General features: G+C 36.0%; 1 protein-coding gene across 2 annotated transcripts; it reads right to left on the bottom strand.

The window, feature by feature from the left end:
• Window positions 1–283: 283 nt before the first annotated feature.
• LOC125081139 (EGF-like and EMI domain-containing protein 1) lies at window positions 284–15,505 on the bottom strand. 2 transcript variants are annotated; one of them, XM_047695751.1, is made up of 5 exons: window positions 15,236–15,505; window positions 13,134–13,256; window positions 2,713–2,832; window positions 743–865; window positions 284–402 (listed from the first exon to the last, which is right to left on the bottom strand). In XM_047695751.1, the coding sequence occupies exons 1-4, from the start codon at window positions 15,387–15,389 to the stop codon at window positions 798–800; spliced, it is 465 nt and encodes a 154-aa protein (XP_047551707.1). In that variant the 5' UTR covers window positions 15,390–15,505; the 3' UTR covers window positions 284–402; window positions 743–797. The 2 variants fall into 2 exon arrangements, with proteins under 2 accessions (XP_047551707.1, XP_047551633.1); XM_047695677.1 differs by lacking the exons at window positions 284–402; window positions 743–865 and having other exon boundaries at window positions 2,529–2,832.
• Between the last annotated feature and the right edge of the window lie 307 nt (window positions 15,506–15,812).

Below are 15,812 nucleotides of genomic sequence, written 5' to 3'. Positions count from 1 at the left end.
ACCTTTATTGTGCAAAAGGAAGACAAGTATAAGATGGTGAATTTGATAGGAAGCAGTGAAGAAGTAACTTTAGCTCCACTTTTTTTGTTAACATGTTAAAGCATCCAATGATATTAAATATCAATAGTGAAATTGCCTATAAGAGAATTTATGAGAATTACCTAAAAATAAAGAGGTGAATATAATGAAATAAAATCTTTAACTCACCAGTTTTGCTCAAAGCAGTCAGTTCTCCTCAAATACATGTTTCCTCACCCTCCTCATCTTCTTCGTCTTCATGGGTGGGAGGCAGAGAGGTGGAGACATCATGAAGCCATTGAGGTGGGCTCTTGAATAGAAGGACTGGAAACCTTACAACTTCTAATTCTTCTTCTTCTTCTTCCAGCTCACCATCATCTAAGGCTAAGGGCACACAGAAAAATGCCTGAATTCACCATCCTGGTTAAAAGAAGGAAAAACGGAACAGGGGTTGATGAGAGAAATGAGAGAGTTTGAACCAGACAGCCAGGGCAGGGGGTGACTGGAAGGTACAAGTCTTTGTATATGCAGGTGAGAAGCAGCAAGCACGAAGTTGAAACCGCAGCAGATTGAACAAAGGGAAAAAGAAGAGCTCAGTCTGTGCAGACAGAAAGGGGAGATCAGGTTGAGTTAAGGGTATGTGGTCTCCATTGTTCTCCAAGAACAAGATGAGGGTTGAAGTAGTTTAGAAGAGATAACAACAAAATTCTTCACAGCGACTTACAAATGCAAGTTTTTCCATCACTTCCAATTCTGCAGCTTTCTCCGTAGGGATAGTCCTATGCCCCCACTGAGTTCATACACAGCTGGTCACAGACTATGCTGACATGCAGACACTCAACCACATCTAGGAAAATTTAAACAATGCCAGTTTTTAGGTGTTGAGAGATAAAATAGACATTATAAACTCATGGGCATACTTGTGTTCCCCTTGTCACCTTTATTAGTCAATAACATGGTTTTGCCATATAGAAGACATTGTCCCCAAATTCTTCCTCAATTATACCCTGCCAATTATTTTTCTTCCACTCATTTCCAAGTTTAATATAGTTCATCTACATAGACAAGTTCTTCCTGAAACCTTGATTGCAAGATTTTGATGAAGAATTTACAACTTAAGAGAAAGTCAATGGTCTGAGTGTATCACCTTATAGAATGCTCATCACTCTTGAGTTATTCATTATCTATGGTGAAGCATTTATTTCGTGTGTAATTCTGTACAAGGCTTGTAGAGAATTTTAAGATGGAAGAACCCCAGTCCTTGATCTCATTTGACTTACTGATGATTTGTGTCCATATCTGAACCCAGACTTTGGTCAATGTGTTAATGATACTAAAATATCATTTACCAAGCTGAGTTTCTAAGTTTTGCTTCAGATTTTGGATACCTTTTCCATTTGGATATGTGTACCCAAGTATGTACATTCACGCCATACAATCATCTCTTGGCTCACTGTACTTAAAAGCAGATGGTACGTGAAATTCAATTTTTTTTTGGCCCCGTTAATTGGATGGAATGTGGTAAATGGTAATATACTCTACTGTGTTTAGAATATATAGTTTTGTATTCTTTGCTGTTATCTACATTGCAAGGCTGGGGAGCTTGGCTATCTATATGAAGAAACATATCTATCATTCTCAACAGAATGCAGTAATTTGTTTCTTTAAGCAAAGAAATACTATTCTCTCTGAGGCATTAAAACCTTCATACATAATTTTATTGTTATTGAAATGGATATCAATTCTCTAACCTTTACTTTTATTTAAAAAAACTTGGTTCAAAATAATGGTAATAATGATCATAAATGAAATTAAAAGGTTGTGTATTTAAGATAAACCTTAAGAAATAAATCAGAGCAGTGACTTACATGAACCATTCTTAATAGTATAAAAAAGGAGACTTGATACTACTCACTGAATTTCCCATGATATTTATATATCATATATATCATATATTATCATATATCATACATATCATACATCATATATCACACATACATACATATATCATACATATCATCATATATCATACACATACATCTAAATCACACATATATATGATTAAGAAATCATCTGAAAAGTAAGTGAACCACTTTTAACAAATAAGTTAGAAGATTATAAAATGATTCATCTTAAAACTTACATTAGCTAGATTAATATCAGATATGTAAAGGATTCCAGTATGGATTTGGACTGTGGCTCATGAATTGGCAATCCTTTTACTATGACTCCTTAATTAAAATGACTTTCAGGAACCAACTTTAATTCCAGTGAAGTTTGCCCTGAGTGATTCCTATGGCAGTGTGCTATGGCTTGCCCAAATCTCTCACTTGTCTATATATATTAAATTAGGTAAAAGGGATTATAGGCCAATGAATATTATGATAATAATAACTACTTTTAGTGGAGTGATTTCTTGATGTCAATCACCATACTAGGCACTTTACATTTATTACTTTACTTGATTTACCCACTAATCCTATTATTGTCTTCACTTTACTGATGGGGACCTGAGGCTCAGACCAGTTAGGGTCACCAAAGTTCACACAAGAGTAAATGGCAGAACCACATAAAATCCAAGTGCCTTTAGCGTCAGAATCTTCCCTTTCCTCCCCTAACCCTTAGCCTCAGATAGTCTTCTTGCATGGATTGGCCCATCACATAATGATTTCATGTTAGATCTCAGGAATTTACCATCACATCTGCCACCATCAGAACTGATAAAGCGCTCCTGACTTCGACATTTATAGTGTCCTAAATAGTTGATGCAGAGTTGGATACAGCAGGCTTCTCCACACTCACATTCATCGGGGTCTGCAGAGAACAAGGACATTTCTGTTATTTAAGAGATAGGAGTTGAACCAACCAAGAGAAGTGCCCATAAACCTCACTTTCAAGTTACAACTGTTCTACTAATCATTTTCTGTTTCTCAGGCTACGCAGTACAAACATCAAAGAAACTATAACACAAAAAGATTGAGGCCCACATTTGGATTTATGTTTCTTGCATGCTTCTCCTATGCTTATTGTTTATTTTTTAAAAATATGTAAATAATCTCCAAATGCATTTATAAGCACAGGAAAAGAGGTATCTGCTATTTTCCTAGTTTAAAAAGCAATCTGACTGAATCAACAGAGAACCTGAAGAACAACAACAACAAAAACAACTTTAGAAGAGCCAAAAAATTCCATTTAGTGAGCATTTCATAGCTGCAAAGAGGAGGTAGTCTTAGCCTTCATAACGTGTTAGCTCTTCTAGAACTTCAGAAGAAAGAGCATTCCCAAGCAAAAGGAATCCATGAGATTGGCAAGAGAAGGGGTAACTGCAATTCAGACAGAGGGCAGAAAATAACTGTAAATATCATATTTTATTTTATTTTATTTTTTTAAAGATTTTATTTATTTATTTGAGAGACAGAGATCACAAGTAGGCAGAGAGGCAGGCAGAGAGAGAGGGGGAAAGCAGGCTCCCTGATGAGGAGAGAGCCCGATGCGGGGCTCGATCCCAGGACCCTGGGATCATGACCTGAGCTGAAGGCAGAGGCTTTAACCCACTGAGCCACCCAGGTGCCCCTAAATATCATATTTTAAATGACAGAATATTTCAGGGCATTTTCTTGAACTCTTTGATAATGCTTTGACTAGATGGAGTCTGGGGATTTTTATCATCACCGGTGACACCATTACCCTGGCATGTCCTATCAGATAAACAATTTTCTAAGTGATGGTCTTTAAGTCTCCTTTGACACCACTATTCTAGAATTCTACAATCCTGAATGTTGTTTCCTAAGACATAATTGCCTGGAGGAAAATAAACATGTACCAGAAGATGTCAAATTGAAAGCTTACAGCTACAAAATAATTTTGTGGTGATCATTTCTAACATAATTGGCTAAGGAGTAGGGACAGACTCTTTGCCCCCTTTTTCCTTAGGAAGACACTTGGGGTTGTATGGTCAGGATTTTGGGCTATCCTTGGTTCAGTTTGACTCCCTCTGTTTGTTGAGCTGTTAAATTGAGTAGCCTGCAGCCCTGACTTTACTAAATTTCACTGTCTGTAACTACATGAACAGCCACAGATATAAAAGTTCAGTGTCTCAATTAACCTTGGAAAGGGTACCAGTGTAAGAAATGCAGATAAGAAAAAAGAGAGAGAGAAAAATGCAATCAATCAGCCAAGGTGAAGGGTCACCATAAAATATCTAAATGAGGGTCATTTGGATATAAAACACTCTTCCTCCTGCCAAACGTCATAAGTAGTACTGCTCACAAAATTCTAGATGATATTTTTGCCTTTTTTAAAATAGTAAGCCTTCCTTTGTCCTTTGACTAAGGAGCATGGATATAGGGAACCAAAACTCTTTTTAAAAACTCAGTTTCATTTCATCTAAAACATTGTCCTTTAGGGTTTTTATTTTTTTTATTTTTTTATTTTTTTTCGATTTCAAGATTTTTTTAAAGTCTTCTCAGGTAACACTAGAGCCTTTAAACATCCCGGTCTCAGGATTCCCTGTTCTCAACTAGCAAGGAGCAAAACCACATCATATAACTGGAAAATTAGTTCCTCAGTCTGACTATTATTTTATGATCCATTTTGAATTCTTCTTCTATTATCATTCCTGTGGGGTTATTTCTAGCTTGTCTAATCTACAACACCCTCAGTCTGGAACTCACCTGAAACTCCATCCTCTCTATCTCATAAGCCTTTCTTAAAATGCCTTTTCTCTTCAACTTTTGCATCACCTGTTTTCCAAATTTCTTGATTTTTTTTAATTTTATTTGGTGAGATTTTGCTTGCTTATTTTTCCCTTTTGATTTTCCTCATGTCTATTCTTTCCTACATAGGTCAATATGCCAGATATTGCAATGTAACAGAGAAACTCACCTGTACATAAAAATCAAGCCCTAATAAAAAACAGAACATCAATTGTAGCCAAGCAAAACAATTTGACATTTTAGCTCTAATTTCAGAAAAGCATCAAAAGTAAACCATAAAAGAACTTGAGTTTCTGTATTTGTTCTTCATATATAACCACTGAATAAAGCTCCAAAGGTTAGATATTAAAAAAATATATTTTCTAGGGGTGCCTGGGTGGCTCAGTTTCAGTTAAGTGGCCCACTCTTGATTTCGACTCAAGTCATGTTCTCAGGGTTATGGGATCAGGCACTGCACTGGGGGCCTCAGGGGTGGGGGGAGTGGGGGAGTCTGCTTGAGATTCTCTCCCTCTGCCCCTCCCCCTGCTTATGTGCTCTTTCTAAAATAAATACATAAATAAATCTTAAATATTTTCTAATAATTGCCTATTGTTAAATGTAGTGAGCTTATTGCTGGTCAGAATTTGCCTTTCAAATTATATTAACACATCTCTAGGTTTTAGCCCAATAAAATTTGCATTTGGGTAATGCTGAACATTTACAGATTGGATGAATGATTTTCACATTTATTTGTATATTCAAATATATTTTAAAAAGTTAATCTTGAAATAAGCTAAAAATTATTTAATTTCCTTTATGCATGAATGTTTTTACAAAGCATCCATGGCTTTAATCTGTTCTCAGGCACATAAACAAAGTATGCATATGTATACTCTGAAAAATCATTGCCTTTACTCTAGTGAATATTTGGACTTAAGGAATGTGTATTATTTATTGTTGGAAGTGAAATAAACTTGAGCCATAAACAACATAACATCATGTTGACTGCTGAAATATCATAAATATGCACTACTTCACATTTTGACCCTGGCAGATGTTCTTTTTTTTTTTTTTTTAGCTATAAATAAAAGCTTTACTGAATTGTACTTTTCAAAGAATAAGGAAAGACCAGATTGTAAGTTGCAGAGGTTTAGCAAAATTCCAGTTTCTCTTATTCAATAGTCAAAATAGGAAGATAGGTAAGAAGGAAGAAAGGGAGAGAAGGAGGGAGGAAAGAAGAAAGCCCTTTATATTTTTCAGAGATAAAAACATTAGCAAGATAGAAAAATATAAATCTATTTTTCATTACATAAAAATTGATAAGGGAAGCAACTGGTTTCCTTAAGTTAACCACCATAGACTGGGAAAAATGCAGAAAACAATGTTGGATCAAGAAATCCATATAATGACATTGTTTTGATTAAATAATTTATGAAGCCAGAATACTTCAAAATCACTTTAAGCTCACTCTGTCATATTATGGTGCAAAAAAGAAAAAAAAAAAAAGATTCCAAATACTTAGACCTCAGAAATTCACCTCTTCTTTTATGATACTTCAATTTGTCTCTAATCATATTGAGTAGTATGAAATGGTCAAAGACATTTTTCAATAATCATATTATGATTTTTAAGAATGGTGACTTAAAGTATCAAAAAAGAAAACAAGTTAATATGGTATCAGAATTCCTGAATAATGGCAAATCGCTTTAAGGGCTTATAGGTCCTTTCTGAACCAAAATACATGGTAATACAATCTATCCCTATTTTTAGCAGATATTCTTTTTTCTCAGAAGCTCTAGATTAAACATTTCATATGGAACAATGTTAGGGTGGAGTTTATTCTTAGTTTCCCATATGATAAAAGTTCTAATAATATGTTGGAAAAGTTATACACTAAGAATGGGTTTGAATTGGGATTTCCAAAGAATAATATCTTTTAAAGTTTTCTTTTGGAATGTAGCTACTTGCCATATCAAAGTTGAACATGCACCCAAATCAACACCAAGTTAAAAATCAATGCACATTGTTTAGTTTCTGCTTGAGGTAGAGTAGGGTATGTGTGTTGTTTGAATTACAAGTTACATTACATGGTTTGGTAGGCCTTGCAATATTTTCATGACATAAACTATTAAATCCATATATTTTGTTAGCGTGTTTCAAATCTCCTTTAACTTCAAAGTAACTGTCTAAAGGTAATGATGTCTTCTGTCAAGTAATCTTTCTTTTGCATTTGTCCAGTAGCCAGAGATACCATTCCATTTACTTCTTGCAGTTTTCATACTACAGTTGTAAGTATGTATTAGAGAGAAAAGGGCTAAATGAATCCTGGGCAAATTCTGAAGATGACATTTATCATACATTATCTATGCCTGCTTTCCCATCTGAATCAAGCTGGTGTCTATGGTTGCAGGAACAATCTACCCCACCCCCCTGCCCAAGTACAAGTTCACAATGATGGGAACAACCATGATTGTTCTTTTCACAGCTATTGACAATTTCCAATACAAACCCTTTCCAAAACAAACAAAAGAGAGTTATTAGCATAACAACAGAGAAACCTGAATATCTGTCAATAATGGGTACATTCTCTGTTAAGAGGATGACAAACTTCATTGGAAATTTATCAACACTTTACACATATAAAAATAAAAGTTTAAGAGCTATTAGTCATTGTAAATGACTATACCATATCGAAATACTAATAAACCTGTAAATAATGTTAAATTGATGAAGTGATACAGAAAAGTAATGAGTCCACCAGTGGTTATTACACTCTGTTAAAAGACAGTTACCTCTGGGAATTCATAGTGTTTCTAGGATATTAAAAAATATGCATATTGAATCAATGATCAGAACGCAAATAGGTTGTATGCCAATTGACACATCTGTTCTCCAGCTAATGGTATGTTATTATCTGTCCTTTTTAGAGGCTATAAGTACATGAAAATACTGTTAAAAATAGCTTTAGAACAAAAGCGGGAACACAAAAGCAATGAATGAGCTGATCATATGTAACTAGTATCATGCTGATGTGCTAATCAGCTTTGATGCACATGAGCATCACTTACAATATAAACATACGATTACTTTGAAAAACAATTTGCTGATCCCAGTACATGCTACTAATTGGAACCATTTGGGGGGACTTAAATCTCATCATATGGATACCAATTTTCCTGAGCATACAGGCACTATAATCCATCATATTCTTATGAGGAAATGAGAAATAAAGAATGCTTCGAATCAATGTTAAAATACGGAATTTGGGGGTTGCTTGGGTGGCCCAGTTGGTTGAGCATCCTACTCTTGATTTCAGCTCAGGTAATGATCTCAGAGTTGTGAGATCCAGTGCTGGCATCGGGCTCTGCTCTCTCAGTACAGAGTCTGCTTGTCCCTTTCCCTCTGCTCTTCCCCCTGCTCTCTGTCCTCTCAAATAAATAAATAAAATCTTTAAAAAATATGGAATTTGGGTACTCTGCTATTTTCACCATTGACCACTATTGTTCTTCATTTGTGTTGCTTGGACAAACCTCTTCTTAATGAGAGTGTCCACATTGGTTCTTTCCTTACATTCTTAACACCTGAAGAAGAGAGACAGGAAAGAACAGGGTGAGGGCGCTTATGAGTGTGGCACTCCTTGAAGGTCTATACTACCATTCAAACTGCCTAGATATCTGCCATAGTTCCTGTACAGTAATAGCACAGACCCTCCCTGATCCCCAGCCTCTACTCTACAGTAGGCAGCTGTCTTATGTGCTCCCAGAGCGTACAGGGCCCATCCCTGTCATTGTGCTCCTCCTCCTGTGCCGTCATCATCTTGCATTACTGAACTCATAACAGATGTTCTAAAATGGGTTTTAAGTGATTGAATAAACAAAAGAAGGATTATGCTAATCAACTTATTATTGAAAATAAGAACCCCTTTGGGTTTAGAAACAGCTACTTTAGCACAGAGGAAAATTAGAAAGCTAAAGGAAAGATTGAAATAATGAAGAGAACTGATATTTTTACAATATGTTAACATATACTCTTTAGGGAGACATTTTATTTTTTATTTTTATTTTTTTTATTTTTATTTTTTTTTAAAGATTTTATTTGTTTATTTGACAGAGAGAGATCACACGTAGACAGAGAGGCAGGCAGAGAGAGAGAGAGGGAAGCAAGCTCCCTGCTGAGCAGAGAGCCCGATGCGGAACTCGATCCCAGGACCCTGAGATCATGACCTGAGCTGAAGGCAGCGGCTTAACCCACTGAGCCACCCAGGCGCCCTAGGGAGACATTTTAAATTTTGGGTCATATTCTTGTTATTTCCTGTGGACAATGTAGTTCTAAGACTGCTGGTGGTAATTTAATTTAAATATAAATTACACTGTTGTAACCTTATTAAAAAATGCATGGGACTAAAAAGTGCATACTTACATCTATAATTGCCCACTAGAAGTAAGCTGAGATTTTGTGTTCTTGATACAGGTGTAAATAATTCTTCAACCATCTTACTTTAAATATATATATACTTTAAAAAAACTTTAAAAAATGATCCTTTTAGTTTCTCGCAGTAGGAATCATTACTACTCAACATATTAAGTATACATTAAATATGTATAGAATTTAAGCTCAACTATATACTGGTTGGTAATTTGGGGGTAGGGCTTAACCATGCTGGATCCGTAATCTTCCCATTTCTAATCACAAAATAGTAATATTTTAGTAGTAATAGTAGTAGTAATAGTTCATTTATAGCACTCCATGAATATTTAATGTTTATGTTATACAGGGTTTGAGAGCCTCTGAGGAGAAATTATGTAAGTCCAAAATATTGTTTTCCTAGGGAAAAGGTAGGACAATCTTTTCCTAGAATGTACTTTTATCTGAAGGACACATAATTCATTCTTAAACATCACCATGTTCTGAAAACACTTACTCCACCTACAGGTTTTGAAACAACTTAAACACCAGTTTTCACCAAGAAAGTTTTCTATGTCAGTTAGTAAATATTGAGGTCTGGTGAGAGCTACATAAAGAACTTAGCCAAATATTCACATAAGGGAAATAATTGTAAAAATATACTTCTACCAAATGTATTCAACTCTGGGGCAAATTGCTTTCCCAAGTAAATTCTGCAGAAAGCCTGTACCTCATAAGTCATTAGCAATAATGGCCCCCTCTTTCATGATAACTGAAAATGCACAGTCAGATTGCAAGAGATTTTATTTTAGACACTTGTAAGGTATACTCATTCTCCTAAACCCCTGGCTGCATTGAAAAGTCAAAATATTAATAAGAAAGAAAAACCCATCCACATTTCTGCTTGAAAGGACTCCTCAGGGCACTGGGAGAAAAGATTCACTTAGAAGTTGTATCCTAATTAGTAGTTAATTCTTCTCCCCTGTCTTATTTAGTTTGCTCTTTAAAAGACAAATATCAGCATAGCAAAACTGCCTTGTCTTTAAGCAACAGAAATAAACCATCAGGCCTCAAAGCTACATTAACAATCCAAGCATTAAAGAAACATAGAGTTTTATACAACAGAGGAGAATGAAGAATTTAGTGACCTTAAGAATGTCTCTTCATAAGAAAGCTTAGAGGAGAACACACAATTGTTTATTCTATCACTATCATTATTCTTCTTCCTTGATTAAATTGATAAGTAGATATACAACATAGACAAACACATGAGACAGTTGAAAGGACAGTGTGTTTGGAGCCTAAAGACCCCAGTTCAAGTCCCAGTGCTGGCACTTACTAATTTTGTGTCATTGAGTTTTTGTCTTTGGCATTGAATTTATAGTTCCCTAAGGTGTGAACTGGGAAGAGCATCTTTGGAACTGAAACTGGAAATCAGCAATTCTGTTTGGGGCCTGCCAAGTTTGTAATGTCTATCAGTCAAGCAAATAGAGACATTGAGTACATATTTTGATATATTCACGTGTAGTTAAAGGAACAAGAGAAATTAAATATAAGTTGGACATTGAGAGAGGGGGCAGGGATAGAGAGGAAAACCAGGAAAATGTGAAAACATGAATAAGAAGGAAAGTGTTTCAAGAAAAACAGGGGTTAATCCACTGTGTTGAATGCTGCTGAGAGGTTACCTAAGATAAAAACCAGAGATATTGATAAGCTGTCTGGCAACAGGGAAGTTACCTGTGATTATGGTTGGGTAGAGATGGAGATCTGATTAGTCAGGGACAATGAGAGAGTGCAAGATGAGGAGGGAACAATGAGTAAGTGATGAAAAATTCTGATGTGAAGGGGATCAGATTGAAACTGCAGTAGGGAGTGGGCTCATGGGAGGGTACCTTAAAGATAGGAGATACTGGACCAAGTTGACATGCTCATGAGAATGATCCATTAAATAACTGCAATCAATAGCAAAGATATTGAGACAACAAGAGAGAATGGAATCTGAAGTATAGTAGAGAAGAGGGCCTTTGGTAGTCCTAAGACCATGTCCTTTATATTAACAGTGGTGAAATCTTTTTCATGAGATTCTATGGGGGTATTTTCAGTCAATTGTTAATTTGACTGGTAGTTTGCGTCCTCTTCCTTGATGATGTATGAAACAAGGTGAGAATAAAGGCAAAAGGGAGGAGGTATAAAAATTTGGAAGAAAAAGAGAAGGTGTAAGCATTCATTTTGTTGAGGATCGAAATAGACCTATTCTGATAGTATAGATTGGTCCAGTCATGCTGCATAATCATTTCAAATTTATGGTCCTGAATTTAAAGTAAAACTAGTTAACATGGTTGTGTTTGAACACAACGATTTGCCTCTAAGGTATAAACATGAAGAAGAGAAAGAAGGTAAGAAGTCACTAAGAGAAAGGTAGGGTCTAAAGATGAAATAAAATGTGTTGTTGACATACCATGATTACATGAGAAGCAGAAATGGAGAAATCAGCCAAAGAAATAAGAAAAAAAAAATTCTGTCATTTGAAAACAGAGGGAAGAAGAAGCATTTGGGAAAGACTGAAGTTGAGAACATAGAATTGGAGGGAATTTGTATCAGACAGTTTTAAACTTAGTAAAGCATGGAGTGTATTATTTATCTAAAGTTTAAGCAGTGGACCAGTGGAAAAGACATGAAAACAAAATAGCTGTAATAGTTATTAATAGCAGCTAATAATTCAGCATAGTAAAATTTTTTTTAAAAGATTTTATTTATTTATTTGACAGAGAGAGAAATCACAAGTAGGCAGAGAGGCAGGCAGAGAGAGAAGGGGAAGCAGGCTCGCCGCTGAGCAGAGAGCCTGATGCAGGGCTCGATCCCAGGACCCTGGGATCATGACCTGAGCCCAAGGCAGAGGCTTTACCCCACTGAGCCACCCAGGCGCCCCTCAGCATAGTAAAATTTTAATGTATTTATATATTATTATATTTTTAATATATTTATATATTATTACATATTTAATATATTTATATTTAATATAGTTATAAAATTTAATATATATAGCTCTTTTTATAAGAGATATATTAAATTGCATAACTGAGGCTAGGTGAGGAAAGACTAAGGTTAGATGACAAGGATCATTTAGTTTTGAGAAAAAAGAAGGAAAGGGGTAGAGGAATGAGCCAGTGAAAGGGAATGCAACGAGAAGAGGCGTGCTGGAAATGAACAGAAATGGGAAAGGGAGAAGGGCTGACAGGAAACGTATGCATTAGCGTATCCAATGTGTCAGGCGTGGTACTACAAGACTCCTTGAGTTTTACATTGGAGCTATTAGTGTTCAATAAATATTGCATATCAGAGGTGATGAAGGTAGGCAGACTCTTCACAAAGGATAGCTATGGGTCCAAAAGAGCCCCAAGTCACAAGACCTGAGACAGTCCTTGCTATCTACATTGAGGTTTATTATACCGAACATTTTCTATCAACTCTGGGCCCTTGTTTCCTCAAACTACAATAAGGGTGTTAGACTTCTAAGATCCCACTCTTCCCCCCCTGCCCCTGCACAAGCTTACTGGATCTGTTTATTCTTTTTTATTTTTTAATTTAATTTTATTTTTTCAGTGTTCCAAGATTCATTGTTTATGCAACACACCCAGTGCTCCACGCAATACGTGCCCTCCTTAATACCCATCACCAGTCACCCATACCCCTCATCCCCCTGCCCTCCAAAACCCTCAGTTTGTTTCCCAGAGTCCACAGTCTCTCATGGTTTGTCTCCCCCTCCAATTTCCCCCAACTCCCTTCTCCTCTCCTTCTCCCAGTGTCCTCCGTGTTTATTCCTTATGCTCCACAAGTAAGTGAAACCATATAATAATTGACTCTCTAAGATCCCACTCTTACCCCACCCCCAGTGGAAAACATTCTCAGGAGCTTCTGCTTTGATAACTTATTCAATATGGTTCTTTTTTTTTATTATTCTTGTTTAATACTTATAAAATGCTACACATTTTGTGGGCTTCTTTTGCTGCCACTTACTGGAACTCTGCTTTCCATGAGTTTCCAGCTCAAAGCCAGGGTGGAAGGCACAAATGAAAGAACCCATTGTGTTCCCACAGCTATGGCTGCAGGGAGCCAACCCTTCAGCAGGCTTATTCATATCTGTAGAAAAAAGATATACAGCAGCTATGTCTTCAGAGCTCAAATTAAGATTTATCTGTAAACTATAAAAATTATCTGAAGTATTCTCTTTCTTTCAACCCTAGACATCAAGCATAACAGTAAAATACCACATAGGTGCCATATTTGCAAGTAAACTAACTGCTAATGATAGCAATTTAAATGTTGGTCTAATGCTCTCAAACGCTTCTATCTATAAGAACCTACTAATATTTATTAATTGGGAGAAAGAAAAGGAAATAACTGAAAAATATACTCTACCTTTCCCCTAATAATACAGGTAGAAGTTATTGTAATTTGTCTTTGGAAATATACATCACATTCTCCTTTCCTTTTAAAGATTTATTTATTTATTTATTTGAGAGAAAAGACACATACACACATAAATAGAGGGAGAGGTAAAGGGAGAGAATCTTTAAGCAGACTCTCCCTGAGCACAGAGCCCCATGTGGAGCTCCATCTCATGTCCCATGAGATCATCTGAGCTGAAACTAAGAGTTAGACACTGAATCAATTGAGTCCCCCAGGTGCCCCAGTCATATATATCACATTCTTAACCAAAAATAGTATCTCCCTGATTTAAGATAAACAGGACATGTGGACAAGGGAGACTTGGGGTCTTCATGTGTAGCAATCCATGGCGTATGCTCTACCAGAATGCCATGGGAGCAGTGCCATTTAAACAAGAATGCCCTCTCTTTCTCCTGACACTGAGAGCTGGTTCCATTCAGTGCAACTTCTTTCTATAACTCAGGTAGGCTCTGCTCCCTCCCTTCATGTTGCTAGGTCTCAACATCATTTTTCCTGACTCATACTTCCTCTTGTACTATCCTGCGTGTCATCTCCACATGTATCTATATATATGTATATATTTGTCAATTTTCCACAAATATTTGGTAAGATCCTATTCTGTGCCAGAAAAGTTAAGCAAATGCTATGTGAACAGAGGACCAAAGTAGAAATGTTCTCTGTCAGAAAAGTATATGAACACAATCAACAGAAAATTGTATCTTAGTTTTGGTTTAAAGAAAAAAAGAAACAACTAAACAGTAATTTTTTAAAAGATTTTATTTATTTATTTGACAGAGAGAGAGAGAGTGAGAGAGGGAACACAAGCAGGGGGAGTGGGAGTGGGAGAAGCAGGATTCCTACAGAACAGGGAGCCTGATGTGGGGCTCCATTCCAAGACCCTGGATCATGACCTAGGCCAAAGGCAGACGCTTAACAACTGAGCCACCCAGGTGCCCCTAAACAGTAATTTTTATATCTAATTCTTTTTCAGTTTTTCAAAGTGTTTATCCATCTCCTAAGTCAGGAAATATTTTGGTATTTTCATAATTAATCCAAATAAACTTTCTCATTTCATGAAAATGTCATGATAAAAATGAAGGATTCTGTGATTCTCTGAAGTTAATAAAACAAAGACTGTCCCACAGGAATGATTTCAGTTATTAGCTCTGGTTATGGAGTAATTTGTCACTTTCATCTTTGAATTGGAGTATGTCTGTTTTGCTATTTCTAGGAAAAAGAAATATGTAACTTGTATTTATAGTTTCTTTCTTTTTGGTTTTAATTATTTCTAACTTCTGAGAACACTCATTTGCACATACTTGCATTTCAAAGGTTATCCCCCACCTTCTGTAGGCTATAATAAAAAAACTCCCTGTGTAGTTATGGAAGATTTTGAATATTAATTCTGGAATTCACTTCATAATGAGAAACAGAAAACAAAAGGCTTTAATTCTGAAATTATACCAGACCATTTTTTGGTAACTAAAAATTTCACCGAGTTTTCATAGTTTCACAAAAATACCTTTCAGAACAATCAAATAAGATTATAAATGTTCTTTTTAAAGCATAAATGAAAACACTTTTCTCCTAGCTGTTCTGACTATTCAAAACTGAATTACCACAAAATATCAAACAGTTACACAATTAAGCCATCAGTTTCAACCTCCTACCTCCATAGGCCTTTTTGTCGTTAGACAACTGGTACCCTGGGCAACAGACACACCTGGTCACACCATTCTCACTCTGACAGATGTGGGCACATCCATTCCCACCTGTGCAGGGGTCCATCTGAAAGCAATTAAACAGTGAAAGTTTATAATTCATTAACTTCAGAAAGATATACAAAGTGGAAAGGTGGAGAAGGTAAAGAGGGAACTGGGACCATGGGGTTTCTCATATAAAGATGGTAAGGACTCTGGAAAGTCTTTTCTCACTTTCAGATGGAACTAATTCCACAAAATATTTCCCATTTTGTGATTTCAACTCCAAAATCTAAACAAATATAAACATGGATCAGAGCCAAAAGAAGAATTACTTTAATTCACTCTTCTCAAAAGCATGGCTTCTGCCCTCTGATACACAAAGTTCAACAGAGTCAGCATGAACTCTATATATCATATCCTTTTTTATTTTCTCCTTCTCTCTCAACCCTTTCTACTCCTTTGGGCATCCTAAAAGGCAAAAACATCCTCTGGGTTACTTTTGCTTTTGGATAAACAACCACAGTGTGAGTAGAAGTCAGGCTGA

This window comes from Lutra lutra, chromosome 1 (assembly GCF_902655055.1).
Source record: "Lutra lutra chromosome 1, mLutLut1.2, whole genome shotgun sequence".
In the NCBI taxonomy this organism is placed as follows: domain Eukaryota; kingdom Metazoa; phylum Chordata; class Mammalia; order Carnivora; family Mustelidae; genus Lutra; species Lutra lutra.
Note: the sequence above shows the minus strand (reverse complement) of the source record. Positions and strands in the feature narration are given on the sequence as shown.